Genomic DNA, 24,700 nt, shown 5'->3' with positions numbered 1-24,700 from the left:
AAGAGGTGATGGGTTTGAAACCTACCTCCAGCACTACCACCATTGGGTCCCTGAGCAAGACTCTTAACCCCAAGTGACTCCAGGGAGACTGTCCCCTGTAGTTAGGAAATAGAAATCATTTTGGATAAAAGTGTCTGTTAAATGCTGCAAATGTAAACCGAATGAATGTAAACCTAAATTAAATAATAAGACAGTGCCCTAAATTGGTGATCAACATTTCCAGGGAGATTTTCTGCAGATATCATACCTTAAGCCTCTGTGAGGGTGCAGAGCAGCTTTTATGTGTTAGTACAGGAACATACTTGGTCTCGGAGCAGTTCCATACAGAAATATCTGCTTTAAGTCAAACTATAGTCAACTGTCCACAACTGCCACCAACACAAAAAACAAGCAATTTTGGCTTCTCATTGACATACCCATGATCTGGATTGCTACATTCTCAGTTACACATTTATTTTTTATTACATACCTACTTCATCAATTAGTTAATAATGATGTGCCCCATCAAGTAAAGTCATGAAATTATCATTAATTAACAAACCATCAATTATTATAGGTACAGGTCATTAAGTAACCGGAAATAGGCAAACTTTTATAAAGCATACTTAGTTTACTCAAGGATAAATTCATAATAAAATGTCTTACCAAAAAAAAACGACGCAAACATATATGCATGTCATTGACCAATATGTTGAGATTACATTCACTTACCACTGTTTATCATACATTTTACATGTCAATTTTTTTCTCAATGAATGCTCTTTATTGGGGGCAGTGTGTGGCTCAGTGGGCTAAGCCTGTGTACCTGTAATCACAAGGTCACCGGTTCAAACCCAGCCTCAGCACATCTGTGGCTCCTTGAGCAAGACCCTTAACCCCCAGCTGCCTGGGGACAACTTCATGGACAACTTTCTCTGCAAAGAGAAAGTTGAGAGAGGCATAAAAACAATTTCCCCACAGGGATCAATGAAGTATCTATTATTAGAAATTACATTAACTTTTGCTGAAAACAAACAACCCTTCAAAATGAATGAAACTGTCCATATTGCAGTCTAGAAATTATCCGCTGCAAAGAACCAGCAAAAAAGACAAGGATCAAACAAAGAATACCCCAATACATTAAATGTTATAACCTATTAACTATATCAGTTAAGTGAAAAGTTTTTTCACAAGCACTCACACAAATCTAGAATTAGAGGTAAAACAAGAGCAATATACAATATTCTATTAATTACTAATTAATTAATTAGGTCAGAAATGTTAGTAGGTAAGAAAGACATTTAGTAATGCTTAATCTTGTATGACTTCATTGGGTCTTAAGGTGCATGCTTCAGGATTTCCTGATGTGTACATTGTTAATAAATGCATTAACTCATGGTTACTTTGGGATTAGTTCATTTATTAATTTATGCTTGTTTGTTGACCAGTATTGTAAAGTGTTACCAAAAAACGGATGCGATCTCCTGCAGTTGTTCGAAATGGATGCTGAAGTAGTAAGCTGAGGCCATCAACTGTGGACGATATCCTTTTTTAACACAGTTATATAAAGCACCGCACCAAACGCTAGTTGCCTGCGCGTAGGAATTCCAATCGGGTAATCAAAGGAAAATGGACCGTGCACGTAGGTAGCCTATAAAACCCAATAATGTGCAGGGTAGCCTAATGTACATTTTATATAATATTAGTTTTATTAAGACATTTAATTGTAAGCTGGTAAGGCTATGTGTGGGCGTGGCAATATCAAACATTATTTGAGTTTGAGGTAAGCTACTACCATTTGTTTTGCTTATTATTAGGCTGTTATTAAGCAACATTTACATTTAACTATGCCTTTTCAACTGATGTTGCACATGTCACTGGTCGTTTGTTGTGGCAATAAACTTTTGTCTTTAATTTTGGCTATCTGACTGATTTTCATTCGGGTGTCGGTCGGGTGTCGGTATTTATTTATAGCGGATCGGGTGCGGAATTTTATTTTATTTCTGTCGGATAACGGTTCGGATACGGGTTTAAGTATGACGGGTACGGGCGGGTGCGGTTTGTCAAAATCAGGCTGCAAACACACAAACATCACCCAAAAGTGCCCCAAAGAACCACCCGAAACATGAAGAAGTGCACATTATGCCCAAGAACGGTTGTGGAATGTATAAAATACTTGTTGTAGATGTATGTCTTTACTATATCTCTTCAGAGGTTGAATAGCCTATCTGAAAAAAGAAAAAAAATAGAGAGAGAAATAATGTTATGTTATAGCGGTACCTTTCAGTGTTTGATAAACATGTTTGTGATGGTTTTTAACACTCATATCTATGCATAAAATTACAATACTTCATTAATAACATAAATTATTAAGTAACTCCTATTTAAGTGTTATATTCTCAATTCACACATAGCGGCAACTGCGTATTGTTTGTTTACAGTACAAACAAAGAAGTTCATCGCCATACAGCGCGTGGCATCACGAAATGTACATAAAAATTTTAGGCATATAAAAATAATGTACAGTATAAAAAAAAATCACATTTTCGAAATTACTGTATTGTTTTGACTGTTATTCAGTCTTTTAATGTTAATTGTTTAGTTTTTTTAGAGTCTTTCGAGCGACCAGCCCACCAACAAGTGTATGCTCAGTTGTACTGCATGTTTTATTTAATTTAGCTTTATTTGTGTACAAGTAAGGTTATTTTAATTTAAGTCAATATGTCACACAAAAACATAAAAAATTGAAAAAAAAATCAGTGTTTCTGAGGTTTGAATGAATTATTTGTATTTACATTATTTTAAATGGGAAAAATTAATTCAGGTCGCAAACTTTTTGGGTCACAAACTGATTCCTCGAAAGAATTAAGTTCGTGAGCCGAGGTACCACTGTATGCTAAAATAAAGTTTATATTTTTGGTCTCTGCACCCCCCCCCCCCCCCATTCAGAACATTTTATCGGTATTCAATGGCAGTCCAGTAGCCGGTCTGCAAAATTTTTTATTGGTAACTTGGTGAAACTAATTGTGGGAAACCTCATTTAAGGCTAAATTTATGTAATGTTATGTAATGTAATGTAATGTTATGTTATTATCAAGCAACAACAGGCAAGTCTAGCAACGGAGGCTGTAACAATGATACTAAACCTTTCATACTGGGATCTTCATTTTAGGTGAGACACTTTATTTCACATATAAGCTAAATGTAAACAAGCATGTTTGCATCAAGAGCTTCACAGCATATCAAAGTACATGAAGACAGAGCAGAAGGTTAAACAGCTGAAGATTTAATGTGACCCTGTCCACAGTATATGGGTTATATTTATATAATGAGGATCTTTCCTCTCACTGTCCACAGTGTCGTGACGGAGAGAGCAGGCTCACCTGTACCCAGCTGTGTTTCCATGAAGAGTGACAGGTCAATGGTCCACCCAATCCGCTTCAGAGAGGGACCTTTTCCTACAGATCAAAGGTAAATATACATTTAAACATTATTTTAAACACTCAGACTTTCAGTCAAGAGACATACAGGCGAACAAGCTACAAGGAAAAAAAACTTCAACTTTAAAACTTTTTTAACTTTTACAAATCCCTTTGTCTTTGGAAATTTAAACAGAAGTTTTGTCTGTCTTCTGTATAAATCACATCTGAGATAAAAGAATGAGGATTACTGTAAAGACTGACTTCTTGCGAGCTGGAATTAGAAGGTAGATTGAAAAGTGCATTTTAAATGTCAATGCTCAGCATGCAGCTGGAACAGAGCTACTGCTCTATATTGATTAAGCATGACTGGACAATAGATTGTCTTCAGGGATGGATGTTTCTGCTTTGATAATAAATAGATTCTCATGGGCTCCTTAGCTCTGTTCAGATTGAGGCTTGAGTTTGAGCATGTTTAATGCAGGAAATATTAGGTCAGGTAAATTTTAATATCTCCACCAATATGTTTTGAAATTAATTACATTTTAATTTATTATTTAATGCTGATTATTAACCAGTTGTTATGCCGAATGGTCGGCTCCTCCAAACTCAATTGCGGTATCCCCGTGAGTCTGTTAATGTGAGACTTAAATGGGATTTGTGTTAACTGAAAGGGCAACATATGTCTATAGCAAAGGCATTGCAGCGGGAAGTTGTATGATAAACTGTTAACACATTTCAAAATAGTCATCAACGTAGAATATTTATTGTGCAAATCTGCAATTATAGAAAAAATATGAAAACATTTCAAGTAACTTCCCTGGTTTTATCTTATATTAAAAACACAGGTTGGTTTTGTAAACTGTATAGGTAAGCAGAAAACAAGACACAGAACTAGACTAGTATCATAACTCCATCTATATTAATATGTACGACCATCTCTCCCATAAAGGTCCTGCCAGGCAGAGTCCTGCACGGGTTCGGGTACCCAACGGGTGACCCACAAATTTTGAAGAAACGGGTGAAAAATATTCTACTGTGTCGGATAAGGGTTTGGGTCGGGTCGGACGCAGGAGAGCTAAATTGTGGTTTTCAAAACATCATGTGCCAACAAAAAATACCCTAGGGATATATTTTAGTGACAAAATCCTTGCATTCAAGATGATAAAATGTAAAATCCACATCAATTTATGCCTGAACGGCCATTCCTGGAAATCTCTCCCACTTTAATTTTCAAAAAACAGGTAACACTTTACAATACTGGTCAACAAATAAGCATATATTAATAAATGCACTAATGCCAAAGTAACCATGAGTTAATGCATTTATTAACTATGTACACATCAGGAAATCCTGAAGTATACACCTTAACACCCAATGAAGTCATCCAAGATTAAGCATTACTAAATGTCTTTCTTACCTACTAACACATTTCTGACCAAATTAATTAATTAATAGAATATTGTCTATTGCTCTGTTGTTTTACCTAAATACGGTGGTGGTGGCCTAGTGGTAGGATACTCACCGCTGGACTAAGAGGTGATGGGTTTGAAACCTACCTCCAGCACTACCACCATTGGGTCCCTGAGCAAGACTCTTAACCCCAAGTGACTCCAGGGAGACTGTCCCCTGTAGTTAGGAAATAGAAATCATTTTGGATAAAAGTGTCTGTTAAATGCTGCAAATGTAAACCGAATGAATGTAAACCTAAATTAAATAATAAGACAGTGCCCTAAATTGGTGATCAACATTTCCAGGGAGATTTTCTGCAGATATCATACCTTAAGCCTCTGTGAGGGTGCAGAGCAGCTTTTATGTGTTAGTACAGGAACATACTTGGTCTCGGAGCAGTTCCATACAGAAATATCTGCTTTAAGTCAAACTATAGTCAACTGTCCACAACTGCCACCAACACAAAAAACAAGCAATTTTGGCTTCTCATTGACATACCCATGATCTGGATTGCTACATTCTCAGTTACACATTTTTTATTTTTTATTACATACCTACTTCATCAATTAGTTAATAATGACGTGCCCCATCAAGTAAAGTCATGAAATTATCATTAATTAACAAACCATCAATTATTATAGGTACAGGTCATTAAGTAACCGGAAATAGGCAAACTTTTATAAAGCATACTTAGTTTACTCAAGGATAAATTCATAATAAAATGTCTTACCAAAAAAAAACGACGCAAACATATATGCATGTCATTGACCAATATGTTGAGATTACATTCACTTACCACTGTTTATCATACATTTTACATGTCAATTTTTTTCTCAATGAATGCTCTTTATTGGGGGCAGTGTGTGGCTCAGTGGGCTAAGCCTGTGTACCTGTAATCACAAGGTCACCGGTTCAAACCCAGCCTCAGCACATCTGTGGCTCCTTGAGCAAGACCCTTAACCCCCAGCTGCCTGGGGACAACTTCATGGACAACTTTCTCTGCAAAGAGAAAGTTGAGAGAGGCATAAAAACAATTTCCCCACAGGGATCAATGAAGTATCTATTATTAGAAATTACATTAACTTTTGCTGAAAACAAACAACCCTTCAAAATGAATGAAACTGTCCATATTGCAGTCTAGAAATTATCCGCTGCAAAGAACCAGCAAAAAAGACAAGGATCAAACAAAGAATACCCCAATACATTAAATGTTATAACCTATTAACTATATCAGTTAAGTGAAAAGTTTTTTCACAAGCACTCACACAAACCTAGAATTAGAGGTAAAACAAGAGCAATATACAATATTCTATTAATTACTAATTAATTAATTAGGTCAGAAATGTTAGTAGGTAAGAAAGACATTTAGTAATGCTTAATCTTGTATGACTTCATTGGGTCTTAAGGTGCATGCTTCAGGATTTCCTGATGTGTACATTGTTAATAAATGCATTAACTCATGGTTACTTTGGGATTAGTTCATTTATTAATTTATGCTTGTTTGTTGACCAGTATTGTAAAGTGTTACCAAAAAACGGATGCGATCTCCTGCAGTTGTTCGAAATGGATGCTGAAGTAGTAAGCTGAGGCCATCAACTGTGGACGATATCCTTTTTTAACACAGTTATATAAAGCACCGCACCAAACGCTAGTTGCCTGCGCGTAGGAATTCCAATCGGGTAATCAAAGGAAAATGGACCGTGCACGTAGGTAGCCTATAAAACCCAATAATGTGCAGGGTAGCCTAATGTACATTTTATATAATATTAGTTTTATTAAGACATTTAATTGTAAGCTGGTAAGGCTATGTGTGGGCGTGGCAATATCAAACATTATTTGAGTTTGGAGGTAAGCTACTACCATTTGTTTTGCTTATTATTAGGCTGTTATTAAGCAACATTTACATTTAACTATGCCTTTTCAACTGATGTTGCACATGTCACTGGTCGTTTGTTGTGGCAATAAACTTTTGTCTTTAATTTTGGCTATCTGACTGATTTTCATTCGGGTGTCGGTCGGGTGTCGGTATTTATTTATAGCGGATCGGGTGCGGAATTTAATTTTATTTCTGTCGGATAACGGTTCGGATACGGGTTTAAGTATGACGGGTACGGGCGGGTGCGGTTTGTCAAAATCAGGCTGCAAACACACAAACATCACCCAAAAGTGCCCCAAAGAACCACCCGAAACATGAAGAAGTGCACATTATGCCCAAGAACGGTTGTGGAATGTATAAAATACTTGTTGTAGATGTATGTCTTTACTATATCTCTTCAGAGGTTGAATAGCCTATCTGAAAAAAGAAAAAAAATAGAGAGAGAAATAATGTTATGTTATAGCGGTACCTTTCAGTGTTTGATAAACATGTTTGTGATGGTTTTTAACACTCATATCTATGCATAAAATTACAATACTTCATTAATAACATAAATTATTAAGTAACTCCTATTTAAGTGTTATATTCTCAATTCACACATAGCGGCAACTGCGTATTGTTTGTTTACAGTACAAACAAAGAAGTTCATCGCCATACAGCGCGTGGCATCACGAAATGTACATAAAAATTTTAGGCATATAAAAATAATGTACAGTATAAAAAAAAATCACATTTTCGAAATTACTGTATTGTTTTGACTGTTATTCAGTCTTTTAATGTTAATTGTTTAGTTTTTTTAGAGTCTTTCGAGCGACCAGCCCACCAACAAGCGTATGCTCAGTTGTACTGCATGTTTTATTTAATTTAGCTTTATTTGTGTACAAGTAAGGTTATTTTAATTTAAGTCAATATGTCACACAAAAACATAAAAAATTGAAAAAAAAATCAGTGTTTCTGAGGTTTGAATGAATTATTTGTATTTACATTATTTTAAATGGGAAAAATTAATTCAGGTCGCAAACTTTTTGGGTCACAAACTGATTCCTCGAAAGAATTAAGTTCGTGAGCCGAGGTACCACTGTATGCTAAAATAAAGTTTATATTTTTGGTCTCTGCACCCCCCCCCCCCCCCATTCAGAACATTTTATCGGTATTCAATGGCAGTCCAGTAGCCGGTCTGCAAAATTTTTTATTGGTAACTTGGTGAAACTAATTGTGGGAAACCTCATTTAAGGCTAAATTTATGTAATGTTATGTAATGTAATGTAATGTTATGTTATTATCAAGCAACAACAGGCAAGTCTAGCAACGGAGGCTGTAACAATGATACTAAACCTTTCATACTGGGATCTTCATTTTAGGTGAGACACTTTATTTCACATATAAGCTAAATGTAAACAAGCATGTTTGCATCAAGAGCTTCACAGCATATCAAAGTACATGAAGACAGAGCAGAAGGTTAAACAGCTGAAGATTTAATGTGACCCTGTCCACAGTATATGGGTTATATTTATATAATGAGGATCTTTCCTCTCACTGTCCACAGTGTCGTGACGGAGAGAGCAGGCTCACCTGTACCCAGCTGTGTTTCCATGAAGAGTGACAGGTCAATGGTCCACCCAATCCGCTTCAGAGAGGGACCTTTTCCTACAGATCAAAGGTAAATATACATTTAAACATTATTTTAAACACTCAGACTTTCAGTCAAGAGACATACAGGCGAACAAGCTACAAGGAAAAAAAACTTCAACTTTAAAACTTTTTTAACTTTTACAAATCCCTTTGTCTTTGGAAATTTAAACAGAAGTTTTGTCTGTCTTCTGTATAAATCACATCTGAGATAAAAGAATGAGGATTACTGAAAAGACTGACTTCTTGCGAGCTGGAATTAGAAGGTAGATTGAAAAGTGCATTTTAAATGTCAATGCTCAGCATGCAGCTGGAACAGAGCTACTGCTCTATATTGATTAAGCATGACTGGACAATAGATTGTCTTCAGGGATGGATGTTTCTGCTTTGATAATAAATAGATTCTCATGGGCTCCTTAGCTCTGTTCAGATTGAGGCTTGAGTTTGAGCATGTTTAATGCAGGAAATATTAGGTCAGGTAAATTTTAATATCTCCACCAATATGTTTTGAAATTAATTACATTTTAATTTATTATTTAATGCTGATTATTAACCAGTTGTTATGCCGAATGGTCGGCTCCTCCAAACTCAATTGCGGTATCCCCGTGAGTCTGTTAATGTGAGACTTAAATGGGATTCACTAATTACCAGTATCGCTTAGTAACCTGGGTTAGAAGGCTCGTCCAGCAAGCTGCGTCACCAGGTAATGTAAACGATTGGTAGCAAAGCTCCCCTCACGGCCGATGAGTGTCTCGCGATATTTCAGGCGAGTTTGAGGTTTCAGAGCGTTTAGCAAGATGTCATCTAGTTGCACAAAGATACAGTTTCAAAGCTGATTACAAAATATCCCTCTAGTCAATTTTTCTCTCACACTGGACAAGATCCTACGGAGCTGCCAGAGGTCACACCAGAGCCTGGGCCTGCTGGGTACCTGAGGTGCAGCCCAGCAAGAGACAGGAAGCCCCTGAGTATTACAGGCAGTCTAGTGTTAACCCTGGAAACAAGAGACAGAACAAATCCCTTTGGGGTTAAGCCAGCTGCTTTTGGAGCCAAAAGAGAAACAGGAGTGCTGTCGGTAAAATTTGCCAAATGGGGGGAGGGGGGTATCATGCTGGTGGATTGTTCAGACAAATTTGTATATTTGTATATTGTTATACATTTCATTTTAACAACAATTGTTACCTAAATGGTTTGGTGTGAACATTTGATGTATGTGTTTTTTTTAGCAAAAAAAAAACAAATTATGTAACTTGACATTCCCTAGCCGAGACGAACCTGTGTTTTTATGACCTTACAAGGTGAGTTACCCTGAGGGCCCCTAAATTGCAGGGGCCAGGGTTACCCCACCCCTCAATTCCGTCCCTGGATAGTTATGGCCAGGGCCGTCACTAGGTTTTAAGGACAGGGGGGGCTTAGCCCCCAAGAAATGCACACGATATGAACAAACGTAGCGCATGAGCACAAAATTTCACAAACAGAAAACAAAGACTGAGAAATTGCTTTTCAACTTTTTTGGACAGATTAAACATCTTAGGCCACCAATAGATTTGTTGTTTTATTTCAGTCTGTTTTTTAATACCGTACAACAAGAAAACACAGGAAATGTGTTTGCTGCATTAACAACAAGAAAAAAAATGACAATAAAGTACATCATTTTTATGGCTGCAATCACCAGTTACTTGGTGGGTGGAAGCATCAAAGAATGCGGTCTGTTTTTAAGAGTGGCAAATCGGTCAATCACTCTGTCGTGACTCAGATGCTGAAGCGTGTCTCGCAGAGTTATTTAAACGGTTTGGCGAAATTTCTGTTCGGTCCCGCCGGCGGGACCGCCGACCCCAGGGGTTTAATTACATGGGACTCTCTGCTGTTAGCTGGAGCTACAGTAACTAATTGTTATTACCAGCAGTGATGAAGACTTACTTTCTTGAAAAACTTGCGTATAGGCATGTTGTCTTGCTGTGTGCAGCATGTACGCTAGTGTGTCCGCAGGTGTAGATACAGCGGAGTGTAAAGTAGCAGTGAAAACGTGGACTGAATTTTCAGTAATGTGGGCATTCCCTGTGAACAACTGGAACGGATTGGATAACGAAGCACTGACACTACCTTAACACTGTAAAGTGAAAGGAACCAACAGATTTATGATCATATTCAAGTGAATAGTGATAGGTTTATATTATTATTTATTTAAACTCATATACCTGCATCTTTATATTGAATTTGTCTGCAATTTTTGTAAAAATAAAAAAAATAGAATAAGTAAAAAAAAATACTTGAAAAAAAAAACACCAAAGTATTTAGGGGGGCTTAAGAATATTTTAGGGAGGCTTCAGTCACCCTAAAATAGGCCTAATGATGCCACTGGTTATGGCAATTAAGTTGAAATCTGTTTGAAATCATGTTACAGTTTACAAGAAGTAGCCAGTGAATGTCATTGAGTAACTGGGAGCCACTAGATGTCACTGCTTCTCTTATACTGTCATTAGCAAGTTCACATCCGGAAGCCACCCTGATGAAATAAGCTCAGAATGTGGATGGCAGGGTTACGTCGCGGGCTGCAGGCGAGCGGGGAAGTAGGCAAGCCAACCAGGAAGTCGAATAAACAGTGTTTTATTTGTAGACAGGACCGGGGGGAAGCACACGTACAAACGTCAATGACAAGTCTCGGGAAGACTGACTCAGACGAGGACTAAATACACAAGACAAGCTAAGGGTAACGGGCAACAGGTGAGAACAATCAGGCAGAAACAGGAGGTAACGAGGTGGGCGTGGCACACATTAGGATCGGACGGAGCGGGGCGTGACAGGCAGTTACATCTATTTAAATAAAAATATAATGGTTGGATATTTGTGTTTTATTCACAGGGACCGACTGAATAGATGTAATTCACATCCACATAAAGGAGACTTATCATCCATCTTCAAGGTTTGCATTTATTACTGAAGCATATTTTCTTAAATTTTATCTAAATTAACATATATCTTCTACAGATGTGCAATAAGTACTTTGTCCTGTGAAAGAGATGATATTTACAACTAATGCTGCGTTCCATTTACCTCGGAGGTCGGAAGTCGGAGCTGGGAATGACGTCACACCCAAGTTAACCTCGTTTCAGTACAGCAAGTCGGAAAGTCATTTAGCAAAACCATGGACCTGAAATCGCTTGAATAGGGACCTGTTTCAAACAGCAGGGTTTCTTGCTCAGCCAGATAACTCCTTGTATTTAATGTGCCCCAGTTTAAATGGCCTTCATCTTCATTCACTTACATTTAGCTCAGACTACTTAAAATCTGACAAGTTATCCGGCTAAGCAAGAAATCCTGCCTTCTGAAACAGGCCCCAGTTCTAGCCAGGTTAATTGTTAGCCATTGTTAGCAATACCAGTTGATAACACATTACGTGATGTTTTGCACATAAAAACACCATAGCAACACATCCACAGAAAGCGGTGTGTGCAACCAATTTAATGAGCCACAAATAATACATAACTGCTAATAAACAACATAAAACTACAGCTTTAACTTCTGTTGAAGCCATTTTGAATTCTGAGGTCGAGGTTGTGTAGGTTATCCCGACTTCACGAGTTAAAATTCTGACTTCAGGGGGCGTTCCAGTTCAAATTTCCTACTAAGAGCTCAGAATTTCCAAGTTACAAGTTGAAATGGAACGCAGCATAATTCACAAATGAGATTATAAAAACATACGGTGTCAGGAGTGATAATAATTAAACCATAACTGTTCATTTCAGTTACTGGAGGAAAAAGCTCAAACGTTTCTGAAGGATGAGCTGATGAAGTTGAAAAGGTACCTGGATCAGAATGACCCAGAATGCTCTGAGCCTCAGCTGGAGGAAGACAATGACCTGGACAGTGATGGTCAGATGCAGAAGACCTGTGGTAGAGAGGGAGCTCTGAAGATCACACTGTACATCCTGAGGACCATGAAGCAAAATGATCTCGCTGACATGCTGGAGAAGAGTAAGAGCTGTACCTCATTGAGTGTGTGTTTGATTTGCCGCAGGAAAAGAGTTTATGAAAAAATGTGTATTACATTTCAGTTTATCATTTATTTAATTTGATTTAATTTGGCTTAAATGAGTAAAAAATGTATTGTAAAGCTCTCATTTTATTTCAGGACATCTTCTGTCGCAGTATCAGCGCACAATCAAATGTAATCTAAAGAAGAAATTTGAGTGTGTATTTGACGGGAAAGCTAAGGAAGGACAGCCAACACTTCTCAAAGAGATTTACACAGAACTCTACATAACTGAAGGGGGAGCTGGAGGAGTCAATGATGAACATGAAGTGAGACAGATTGAAACAGCATCCAAGAAAAGGGTAACAGAAGATACTACAGTCAAGTGCAATGATATATTTAAACCCTTACATGGGCGTGTGACACCTATCAGAACTGTACTCACTAAAGGGGTGGCAGGTATCGGGAAAACAGTCTCTGTGCAGAAAGTTATTCTTGACTGGGCAGAAGGAAAAGCAAACCAGGACATTCACTTCATATTTGCTCTTCCTTTCCGGGACCTGAATTTGATTAAGGATGAATACAGTCTGATTGATCTGCTTCACCACTTTGTTCCTGAACTGAAATCGCTTGAATCCACTGAGCTGTGTAGGTACAAAGTTTTGTTGATCTTTGATGGTCTAGATGAATGTCGCCTTCCTCTAGATTTTCAGAAGAATGAGAGCTGGTTTGATTTAACAAAGAAAACATCACTGGATGTGCTGTTGACTAACCTCATCAAGGGGAATCTGCTTCCATCCGCTCTCCTCTGGATAACCTCCCGGCCAGCAGCAGCCAATCAGATACCTCCTGAGTGTGTCCACCAGGTGACAGAGATACGAGGGTTCAGTGATGCCCAGAAGGAGGAATATTTCAGCAAGAGATTTAGTAATAAGAACCTGGCTAGCAGGATTATCACACATGTGAAATCATCAAGGAGCCTCTTCATCATGTGCCACATACCTGTGTTCTGCTGGATTTCAGCCACTGTCCTTGAAAGGCTTTTTAGTGAGACTGACAAGGGAGAAATTCCAAGGACTCTGACTGAAATGTACACACACTTCCTGATCTTTCAGGTGAGTTTAAAAAATGACAAGTATATGAAAAAATATGAAACCAAGCTTAAGGAATACAGCATGGAATTCCTTTTGAAACTTGGTAAACTGGCTTTTGACAACCTTGAGAAAGGCAATCTCATATTTTATGAGGAAGATCTGATAGATAATTACATTGATGTCACTGAAGCTTCAGTTTACTCTGGAGTGTGCACAGAAGTCTTTAAGGAGGAATATGGATTGTATCAGGAGAAGGTGTACTGCTTTGTGCATCTGAGCATCCAGGAGTATCTCGCTGCTTTATATGTGTTTCTGTCAAACTCATCAGCTGACTTGCTGAAGACTGCAGTGGATCAGGCATTAAAGAGCAAGAATGGACACTTGGACCTCTACCTCCGCTTCCTCCTTGGTCTCTCAACAGACTCCAGTAAGATTCTTTTACAAAAACTACTGGGAGAGACAAGACCCAGCTCACATAACATTAAGGAAACAGGCCAGTCCATCAAGGAGAAAATACAGGAGAATTTATCTGCAGAAAGGACCATCAACCTGTTCCACTGTCTGAATGAACTGGGTGACAATTCTCTAATAGAGGAAGTAGAAAGATACCTGAGTTCAGGAAGCCTTTCAGCAGCAGACCTCTCACCTGCACAGTGGTCAGCTCTGGCCTTTGTGTTACTGATGTCAGATAAGGAGCTGGATGTGTTTGATCTGAAGAAATACATCAGATCAGATGAAGGTCTTCAGAGGCTGCTGCCTGTGATCAAGAAATCTAGGACAGCTCTGTAAGTGATCTTACATACGTCTTTTGGTAAAGAAGTACAGATGCTATTCATGATACTGCTTTTATATCTTATCAGAACAATTAGAGTGTATTTATATAGACCACCCAGGAATTATTTTTCATTCTGGATATTGCAGGATATGTATATTTCTTTTAACATGCATGCTGTGGTGTGTGGTTCAGTGGGTTTGGACTCTGTGTCTGTGGTCAGAAGGTCACCGGTTTAAATACCTGGCTGGCAGAGTGATGCTGGTTTTGGGCCCTTGAGCAAGTCCCTTACCCCCCAGCTTCAGGGGGCTGGATGCTGGCCAACCCTGCGCTCTGACCTGTATGTGTGTGTCAGAGAGAGCAAGACCAGAGAGGCAACAGCATTATTTTTCCAAGGAGATGAATAAAGTTTCACTTTTTCATCCCTATCTGACCGGATTGATAATTGTCTAATTAGTGTTTTGGAAATTTAGCAGGTTTTCAGGTACAGCAAACAGAAAATAAGGATTTCTGTCACACTGCAAAGCGCACGGAACACAAAGGAGCAGGATGTCAGGAATCAGGGAAATACAAGGTTTAATCGAAGGAAAGGCAAGCAAAGACAGACTGAAAATATAATGACCGGACTGGGGAAACAAATGGAATCGCGGACTAAATACTTTAGACTAATGACAACAATCAGAAACAGCTGGTAAACACGGGGAATCCACATGGGTTTAACGAGGGGGCGTGGCACATGGAAGGAGCGGACGATCAGGGCAGGGCAGGACAGGACCCCCCCCCCCCAAAGGCGTGCACTCCGAGCGCGCCTAAGGGGAGCGAAGCAACGGGGACACAACAGCACCTGATGAGACAAAAGCCACAAAATCAATGAGGCACAGGGAACAGCACGGACACACAGAACAAACACAAGGAGACCAACTCGGACAACAGATGACAAACCACAGGGAACGCAGACATGCACAGGGGCACAAAAAAAGGAAATGTGGGATCCGGGGACACTAAAGGGTACAATGGAGGGACCACACCAGGGGGCGCACACACAGGAGGCACATAGGGACTAGCAGGGGACGTAGGCACAGAAGGACGGGAAGAACACATGGGAGGCACAAAGGAGCCAAAAGAGGATATATGCACAGAGTGACGGGGAGAATACGCAGGGGTTACAAAGGGACTAGAGGGCACCAAGGGACAAGGGGGAAACACAGGGGGCACAAAGGGACCAGAAGGGAGCAAAGGAACGGAGAGACGAGGAGCAAACATGGAGGGCATGAAGGAACTAGAGGGGAACGACGATGAAGCAGGACAGGGAGTGAACACAGGGGGCAAGGGAGCTAAGGGCAAGGGGAACCGAGGAGCTGAAGGGACCCTCGGCGGGCATAAGGCGGGGGCCACCGGAGCAGCAGGCGAGGAGCTGAAGGGGACAAGGAGGAAGGCGAAGGGGCTGGTGGAGAAGGCAAGGATGAAACCGAAGCCATGGTAGGCAGAGGCGTGGCCACAACCAGCTGAGGTACAGGCAAACTGCGAGTCACAGGGGACACCGTGGCTACGGCAGGCGAAGTCACCGCCTGCCGAGGCGCAGGCACCTGATGACACGCAGGTGGGGGACCCACAGGTGTCTGTGGAGCCGGAACCAGGGGAGTGAAGGTGAACCGGGGTGTCGACCCCGGTGTCGGTGTCCTCTCCCCTTATGGGAGACCGAGAGACGGGAGCCTGGCTGAGATCTACCGCGATAAGGTGGCGGTGGCCGGGGTTGCCCCCTGGGGGAGTCCAAGGGTATGGTCAGGGTGATCCCTGAGGGGTCCCACTCCAGCTCCTCCTCCAGGTCCATTATGGAGGAGGGAGTGGTGGTCAGGTCGTCAGGGACCTCCTCGGGGACAGGGACTGGGGTCAAGGAAGCCAGGGGCATGGGAGTAGGGTCAGGAACCTGGGAGACTGGAGCTGGGGGACCTTGAACCGGAGAACCAGGAGCCAGGGGGACTGAGGCCGAGGGAGCAGGGACCAGGGGCACTGAAGCCGAGGGAACAGGCACCAGGGGGACTGAGGCCGAGTCAGCAGGGGCCAGGGGAGGTGGAGCATTGGCTGCTCGAACTGGGGCCACGGGGGCGTGGACCTCCGCTGTGGGAACGGCTGGGACCGGAGCGTCAGCAGCAGGAGGCTAGAACTGGAACCTCCAGAGGTGGCGCATATGCCACCGGGACTGGTACAGGGGCCTCCCTGGGCGGCACGTCGACCGTCGGGAATTGGGCCTGCCTGGGCAGAGCATCGACCGCGGGGACTGGCTCCTCGGGAGCGGCCATCATGGGGCCGGGGACCTCAGGCATGGGGTCAGGAACCTTGGGCGAGGGTGCTGCAGAAGGCGCCAGGCTAGGGAGGCCCCTGTCCCGCCAGCTGGCCACGGGAGACAGAGCAGGACCTGGAGCCACGGGGGACAGAGCAGGACATGGAGCCATGAGGGACAGAGCAGAACCTGGAGCCTCAGGGGCTGAGGCAAGGACCATGGGGAGTGAAGCAGGAACCTTGGAAGCAAGAGCAGGAACCTCAGAGGCGGTGCAGGAGCCATCGGGCTAGGAGCCACGGAGGGTAGTGCAGGAGCAGCCTGGCCAGGAACCATGGAGGGCAGTGCAGGGGCCGCCGGGCCAGGAACCACGGAGGGTGGTGCAGGGGCCGCTAGGCCAGGAACCACGGAGGGCGGCACAACAGGAACCACAGGTGCAGCCAGAACCTCAGGGGGTTGGCGCAACAGGAACCACATGCACAGCCAGATCCTCAGGGGGCTGCATGAACCTCAGGCCTGGGGAAACAAACAGAATCGCGGACTAAATACATTGGACTAATGACAACAATCAGAAACAGCTGGTAAACACGGGGAATCCACATGGGGTTAACGAGGGGGCGTGGCACACGGAAGGAGCGGATGATCGGGGCATGACAATTTCAGTCATGGTGTCAGCAATTCAAATTTAAAAAACCTAAGCTCTTCTTGACATTCAAATCCCACATTAACATGTACACTTACACATATCCGAGGCAGGAACTGAATCCAAAACCCTAGAACCCCTGGGTCGGCTGTAGTGCTGATCACTGAGCCCCAGCGCTGCTCAGAGCTTTATAAAAATACTTATGCATATATTACAGAGTCTCAGGGTAACTCACCCTGTAAGATCATTAAACAGCAGGTTCGTCTCGGCTGGGGAGTGTCAAGTAAAAACTATTTGTGTTTCTGACTAGGACAAGGAAACAACAAAATAACTGATATTTCAGCTATATGCTGCATGTCTTATTGTACTTTAAAATGTTTATTTTGATATTTTATTTGATATACCTGTGTGTGGTGTATGTATTTATATCTTAACACGTTTCCTTTTCCAGGCTGGACAGCTGTAGACTCACAGAGACATGCTGTGAAGTGTTGGCTTCAGCTCTCAGATCAAACTCCTCTCAGCTGAGAGAGCTGGACCTGAGTGACAATGACCTGCAGGATTCAGGGGTGAAGCTGCTCTCTGCTGGACTGGGGGATTCACAATGTACACTGGAGATACTGAGGTCAATATTACTGGGTATTCCACACTGTAATGTGTGATTACTGAAATCTTTATTGAAATCGTCACATTTACTTAAAAGTAATACTCATAGTGGTGAGGTGTTTTTATTTATTGGAGAGATATTTTCTGTCTCTCTGCAGGGTGTCAGGCTGTAGAGTCACAGAAGAAGGCTGTTCTTCCCTGGCTTCAGCTCTGAGGTCAAACCCCTCACACCTGAGAGAGCTGGACCTGAGTGACAATGACCTGCAGGATTCAGGGGTGAAGCTGCTCTCTGCTGGACTGGGGGATTCACAATGTACACTGGAGATACTGAGGTCAATATTACTGGGTATTCCACACTGTAATGTGTGATTACTGAAATCTTTATTGAAGTCGTCACATTTAGTTAAAAGTAATACTCATAGTGGTGAGGTGTTTTTATTTATTGGAGAGATATTGTCTGTCTCTCTGCAGGCTGCCATTCTGTAGAATCACAGAAGAAGGCTGTTCTTCCCTGGCTTCAGCTCTGAGGTCAAACCCCTCACACCTGAGAGAGCTGGACCTGAGCTACAATCACCCAGGAGACTCGGGAGTGAAGCTGCTCTCTGCTCTACTGGAGGATCCCAGCTGTAACCTGGAGAAACTGAAGTGAGTACAGAATGTGTGTCTGCTCCTCCTATAGACTCATGTATGTGGAGAAAATACAACAATTAAATAAATGGATACAGCAGTACTATGTCATTCTGCTTCTGCTATAGTGTGGACCACAGTGGAGAGTGCAGGACCAGACCAGGGATCCAGAAATGTAAGTTTGTTTGCATGTTTTTATTCTTAATACCATTAATACTACTTTATGAAAGTATTCACACAATTATTGTGATGTGTGTCTGCTTTTTTTCTTTTCTTTTTTTGGGTTTAAAAATGACTTTTCTTAAATAACAAAGAGAGTCTGGGAACTTCTGTAGAAATACATTAAATATTCTTTGTGTTTCTGTGACACTGTAACAGGGATTAATACATTCTGGTATAGTTGTGCATGTTTTAAAAAATCCTTCACATGTTCTTTTTGCGCATGCGATGAGTGTACTGCTTTGAGATTTGTTAGTATTGTCCTAAGACAACACCCATAATCTCCTCAAATGAGTTACAGCATGCAAAACACCAGCATCTATCCACTATAACAACTATCTATCACCTTTCTAACAGTATAACATCTTAACATTTCCTTTGGGGCAGAAAGGCTAAGTGCCTCAGCTTAGACGGGCTGATCCGGCTTCTGGCAGTAGCAGCACGCTAGCCTGTCTTTTTCCTTCCATCTGAACTGTTGGATGCGCAGTTCCTAAGTGTCTGTGAAGGTTGCTTGTGGATCCTGCTCGAAATGACAGCTTCATCTTGCAAATTGTGCATCTGCCTTTGAGTTATGATAGCTATTAAAATGCATCTAAATACCGATTCGTTTCCGACTATCACTCATCTTGCCTACTATTCGCGCACCACCGTCTTTCTCTCCTCTTCTCCCTCCCTCGTGTTCTGTACCTGTACACCGTCAGCACGCGCCCCCCCCACCCCCCCTTGTCTGACTCATCACGTTATTGGTCGCGCGGCTCACACGCCATTAACAAAAACTTCAGTCACAGTCAGAGCAGCATGGAGGGCTGAGCCGCGGAGACGTTTTGGTTTCTATAAAAATGTCTCTTGGTCAGGATCCGGATCTTTTGAGCGGGTCGTTCGCGACAGACACATCACTAGTCGGCGCTGAACGCTGCTGGAGGGCGGTATGTGTCCAAAGTGGTCTGAAGAAAGTTTTTCTTTTTAAATAAAGACAAATTAACTTCTAGTGGTACTCTTTGGGGTACAATTTCAGGTTTAACATATTAACTGATCAGGCTAAGGTAAGGCGAGTCCACCGCAATCTATTGAAGGCGGTGGTGGGAAGTGACCCTCCTACAGGTGTGGCGGTTAGTTCTCCACCATCAATAGACCCGCCACAGTTAGAGGATGAGGATTCAGTGGCTGGTGATTTGTTGTATTTAGGGCTGGAAGATCATTTGTTGACTGTGACCTCGTCAGCTCCAGCTTCGGTGTCGGCAGCTACTCCGCAGGTGTCTCAGATACCGGGTGAGGTGGAATCTGTTCAGACTCCTCCGGTGGACTTGGCTCTAACCAGCAAACCGTCAGCTCCCTTGGCAGCCCCATTAGCTAGTAATGTAGACATTAGGGGGGTGACCCTTCGGCGGACTGTACAACCTACTGCTGGCCGGCATTCCAATATCCATCACCTGCCTAGGCCTTTGGGGGGGGGGCATGAGGCCGTGCGCTCATTAGATTCTGCATCTAATGCTGTGATTGCTTCGTTTAGGCCATGGATGTAGTGGTTTCTCTCTTTGGCTTGTGCCATCGTCGGGGCGACGATGAAAAGAGATGGGGGTAGACTGTAGTAGGAGGAGAAAACGACACGGTGTGTGTTATTAAGTCCTGGGGGGTGAGTAGCCAATAGGAGAGGGCGCTCAGACTATAAGGGTTACCCCAGCACAGATGCTTTATGCTCCTTTTCGGCGGTCATTTTAATTGTTGGATTCCCGGTTCGTTCCGGGATTATTGGTCGGGACATCTTGCACTGGTGTGTTCAGCCCCTGGGTGGTGTAAATGGTACAAGCTGTGACAGGACGCCTGACGCTGGGAATAATACGGCGGGGTTTCTCCCAAGGTGTGAGTTAAATGTTTCGTCTGGTTTGTAGGTGGGCAGATGGCGTTACCTTATAATTAATTAGCCCCTTACCTTACTGTTCTATTACTATAGGGTCCCGTGTGCTGTGGTGCGGCGGTGACTGCTGCTCCATCTTACGTGGAACCACTGCTGCTCTGCCTACGGCGGCTCTGTGCTACCTTACTGCTGCTCTGCCTACGGCGGCTCTGTGCTGCCGCTCTGCCTAAGACGGCTCTGTGCTGCCTTACTGCCGCTCTGCCTACGGCGGCTCTGTGCTGCCTTACTGCCGCTCTGCCTACGGCGGCTCTGTGCTGCCTTACTGCCGCTCTGCCTACGGCGGCTCAGTGCTGCCTTACTGCCGCTCTGCCTACGGCGGCTCTGTGCTGCCGCTCTGCCTACGGCGGCTCTGTGCTGCCTTATTGCTGCTGTTTAGTGACGTTTGCACCGTGTCGCGCTTTGAGAGCTTCTGGTTTGATTTGTTGTGTTCCGTCCAGCCTGTGGCCGGCCGATTCACCAGCGGGTGCTTAGCTGGGGAGCGGTTTGGCTGGGGGGGGAGCCTGTTTACATGCGTGCGACGGGGTGTTAGAGGGGCTGATTGGTCCCTCACTTTTCAAAGGTTCGTTTCTTTTTGATTTAATTGTATTACGTTTATCCCTGTTTGATATATTGTGTGTCCTGTTTTGAATGGGTAAAAATGTGTTTTTGTGTCATCAATGTAAATCGTTTTGTTCGGGTATGTGGCTATGTATTTTATTTGTTTGGTTGATTTCTTTACTTTAGACTGCAGTGTTTTTCTTTGGGTTTTGTGTGATTACTGTTGTGGTTTGTAGTTATATATATTTTTTTGCTCACTTGTATGATTGCATGCATCTTTCGGGTTCTCTTGTGCTGTCTTAGGTTTCAGCGCCCAGTCTTAGACCGGCAAGAAGTGTCTGCTGGTGTCCGGGCTGTACTTTAGGCCTATGGTGTTGTGACTGACTAATTACCTTATGGTTTTAGTTTTAATAAAATTTGTGTTTGAACAACGTCTCTCCGCTCTTACGGTAAACGGACCAGTGTGCCTTGGCCCGGGGGGTAGGGCGATCGAACTTTCTCCGGGGGTAGTACCTGGGGTGGCATAGTCGAGCTGACTTGTGGCTATCAGTACCATTGGTTGGTACCATTTGGCAGTATTCCATCACCGCTCGCTACAATATTTTATTAATGCTGTTTCATTTTATATACCTGTAATTAAGGCTATTAATTTGGAACATGCAGCATATTGGCGCATCTTCCCGCCGGCGTCGCGCGGGCGTCCGACATTTCCTGAGCTATTTCACATACTTCCATTTCATACTTGACCTTCACATACTAGAATACCCCGTATAAGTGGAAGGTAATGGATGGATGGATGAATTCCTGCTTTGTTTTTTTATGTATCATATAGAATAATACACTGCAGGCTAAAGTGCAGTTCGGTCCCCAGCGAGTCTCTCAGCACGGCGTGTCTCACAGCGCCGGGGGGGAAACCAGAGCGCTGCAGACTCGGGCGGCTACATGAGTATATTGCGAATAAAATGTATTGGCCTCTCCTTGGATTGTCACCTTATCATGGTGGAGGGGTTTGCGTGCCTCAGTGACCCTGGGGGCTATGTTGTCGGGGGCAATAGCTCCTGGTAGGGTCTCCCAAGGCAAAAAGGTCCCAGGGGAGAGGCCAGACAAAGAGTAATCTGAAAAAACCCTTATGATAAACAATTCTATCAAGGTCTCGTTTCCCTCGCCCGGAATAGGGTCACTGGGGTCCCACCCTGGAGCCAGGCCTGGGGAAGGGGCCCATTGGTGAGCGCCTGGCCGGGCCCAGTCCAAAAGAAGTACACGGGACTGTCATCAGGTGGGCCCACCACCCGCAAGGGGAATATCAGGGGTTCGGTGCATTGTGGATCAGGTGGAGGCCAAGGGAGACATGGAATGTCACCTCTCTGGTGGAGAAGGAGCCTGAGCTTGTGCGTGAGGTTGAGAGATACCGACTAGATATAGTCGGGTTCACCTCAACGCATAGCATGGGTTCTGGAACCAACCTCCTGGAGAGGGGCTGGACGCTCTTTTCTTCTGGAGTTGCGGCAGGTGAGCAACCCCGGGCTGGGGTGGGGCTGCTGGTGGCCCCATAGCTCGGTGCATTAACAACGGAATTTACCCCAGTGAACGAGAGGGCTGTCTCTCTGTGCCTTTGGGTCGGGGATAGGTCTCTGACTGTCATCTGCGCTTATGCGCCGAATGACAGTTCAGAGTACCCGGCCTTCTTGGACTCCATCGGATTCCATTGTTTTGCTGGGGGACTTCAACACTCACGTGGGCAATGACAGTGTGGCTTGGAGAAGGGTGATTGGGAGGAACGGCCTCCTTAATCTGAACCTGAGTGGTGTTCTGTTATTGGACTTCTGTGCAATGCATGGTTTGTCCATAACGAACACCATGTTTGAGCATAAGGGTGTCCATACAGTAAGTGGACATGGTACGAACATGCCCAGGGCTACAGGTCGATGATCAGTTTCATAATCGTATCATCTGATCTGCAGCCTTCTGTCTTGGACACTCGAGTGAAGAGAGGGGCAGAGCTGTCAAATGATCACCACCTGGTGGTGAGTTGACTCAGGTGGTAGGGGAGGAAGCCAGTCAGACCTGGTAGGCCCAAGCGCATAGTGTGGGTCTGCTGGGAATGTCTGGCAGAGGCTTCTGTTCGCCCGAGCTTTAACTCGCACCTCTGGCAGAATTTCAACTGCATACCGGGGAAGGTTGGGGACATTGAGTCTGAATGGACACTGTTCCGGACCTCCATTGTGGGAGCGGCCTTACAGGGCTGTGGCTGCAGGGTGGTCGTGCCAGTCGTGGCGGTAACCCCCGTACCCGATGGTGGACACCAGAGGTGAGGGGGGCTGTCAAGCTGAAGGAGGCCTGCCAGGAAGCAGCTGATGGGTACCGGCAGGCCAGGCAGAACACGGCTCGGGCGGTTGCGGAAGCAAAAACCTGGGTGTGGGGGGAGTTTGGTAAGGCCATGGAAAATGACTTTCAAAAAGGTTCTGGCAAACCATCCGGAATATCAGGAGGGGGAAGCAGCTCCTGGTTCCTACTATTTATAGTGGGGAGGAGGTGCTGTTGACCTCACCTATGGATATCACCCGGAGGTAGAAAGAATACTTTGAGTACCTCCTCAATACTCTGATACATCTACGCGCACTGCCTTTGAGACATCTGAGGGCACAGAGCACAAGGGGGCTGAAGTGGACTTGTCCATCACTGGGGCTGAGGTGGCCAGGGTAGTTAAAGAGCTAAGTGGTCGCCGGACCCCGGGGGTGGACGAGATCCAACCAGAGTACCTCAAGGATCTGGATGTTGTTGGGCTGTCATGGCTGACACGTCTTCTCAACAGTGCGTGGAGGTCAGGGACAGTGCCACTGGATTGGCAGACCGGGGTGGTGGTCCCCTTATTTAAGAAAGGGGACCGGGGGAACACACTACTCAGCTTTCCTGGGAAAGTCTATTCCAGGGTACTGGAGAGGAGGGTGAGATCGATAGTCGAATCTCAGATTCAGGAGGAACAATTTGGTTTTAGTCCTGGCCGTGGAACAATGGACCAGTTTTATACCCTTGCGAGGGTACTGGAGGGGGCCTGGGAGTTTGCCTATCCAGTCTACATGTGTTTTGTGGATTTGGAAAAGGCTTACGACCGGGTTCCCTGAGATACTCTGTGGGGGGTGCATCGGGAGTATGGGATTCGGGGTCCACTAATGTGGGCGATTCGATCTCTGTATGAACGAAGCAGAAGCTTGGTCCGCATTGCCGGTAATTAGTCGGACGTGTTCCCAGTGCGGGTTGTGCTCCGCCAGGGCTGCCCTTTGTCATTGGTCCTGTTTATAATGTTTATAGACAGGATTGCTAGGCACAGTCAGGGTTTTGAGGGTGTCCAGTTTGGTGGCCTCAGGATTGCATCGCCGCTTTATGCATATGATGTCATCCTGTTAGCTTCATCTGCTTGGGACAGCGTGCTCTGGGGCGGTTTGCAGCCAAGTGCAAAGCGGCGGGGATGAGGATTAGCACCTCCAAGTCCGAGACCATGGTTCTCAGCCAGAAACAGGTGGATTGCCCTCTTCAGGTCAGGGAGGAGGTACTGCCTGAAGTGGAAGAGTTCAAGTATCTCGGGGTCTCATTCATGAGTGAGGGTAGGCGAGATGGAGAGCTGGACAGATGAATCGGAGTGGCATCTGCAGTTTTGCAGGCGCTTAACCAGTTTGTCATGGC

The 24,700-nt window shown here is 43.9% G+C and overlaps 1 protein-coding gene across 1 annotated transcript in view; it reads left to right on the top strand.

Annotated features, from left to right (window-relative positions):
- The window catches only part of LOC140586327 (NLR family CARD domain-containing protein 3-like), a 93,615-nt gene that overhangs the window by 8,187 nt on the left and 60,728 nt on the right, over nucleotides 1-24,700 (top strand). The window contains exons 4-10 of the mRNA XM_072708130.1: nucleotides 3,337-3,450; nucleotides 8,273-8,386; nucleotides 11,218-11,278; nucleotides 12,102-12,330; nucleotides 12,488-14,207; nucleotides 17,567-17,740; nucleotides 17,880-18,053. Coding sequence (XP_072564231.1) covers nucleotides 3,337-3,450; nucleotides 8,273-8,386; nucleotides 11,218-11,278; nucleotides 12,102-12,330; nucleotides 12,488-14,207; nucleotides 17,567-17,740; nucleotides 17,880-18,053 — 2,586 coding nt within the window. The remainder of the gene's footprint in view (nucleotides 1-3,336; nucleotides 3,451-8,272; nucleotides 8,387-11,217; nucleotides 11,279-12,101; nucleotides 12,331-12,487; nucleotides 14,208-17,566; nucleotides 17,741-17,879; nucleotides 18,054-24,700) is intronic.

The sequence above is a fragment of the Paramormyrops kingsleyae genome, unplaced genomic scaffold, assembly GCF_048594095.1.
Source record: "Paramormyrops kingsleyae isolate MSU_618 unplaced genomic scaffold, PKINGS_0.4 ups39, whole genome shotgun sequence".
Lineage (NCBI taxonomy): Eukaryota > Metazoa > Chordata > Actinopteri > Osteoglossiformes > Mormyridae > Paramormyrops > Paramormyrops kingsleyae.
The sequence above is the reverse complement of the archived record's forward strand: the minus strand, read 5'-3'. Positions and strand labels throughout refer to the sequence as shown.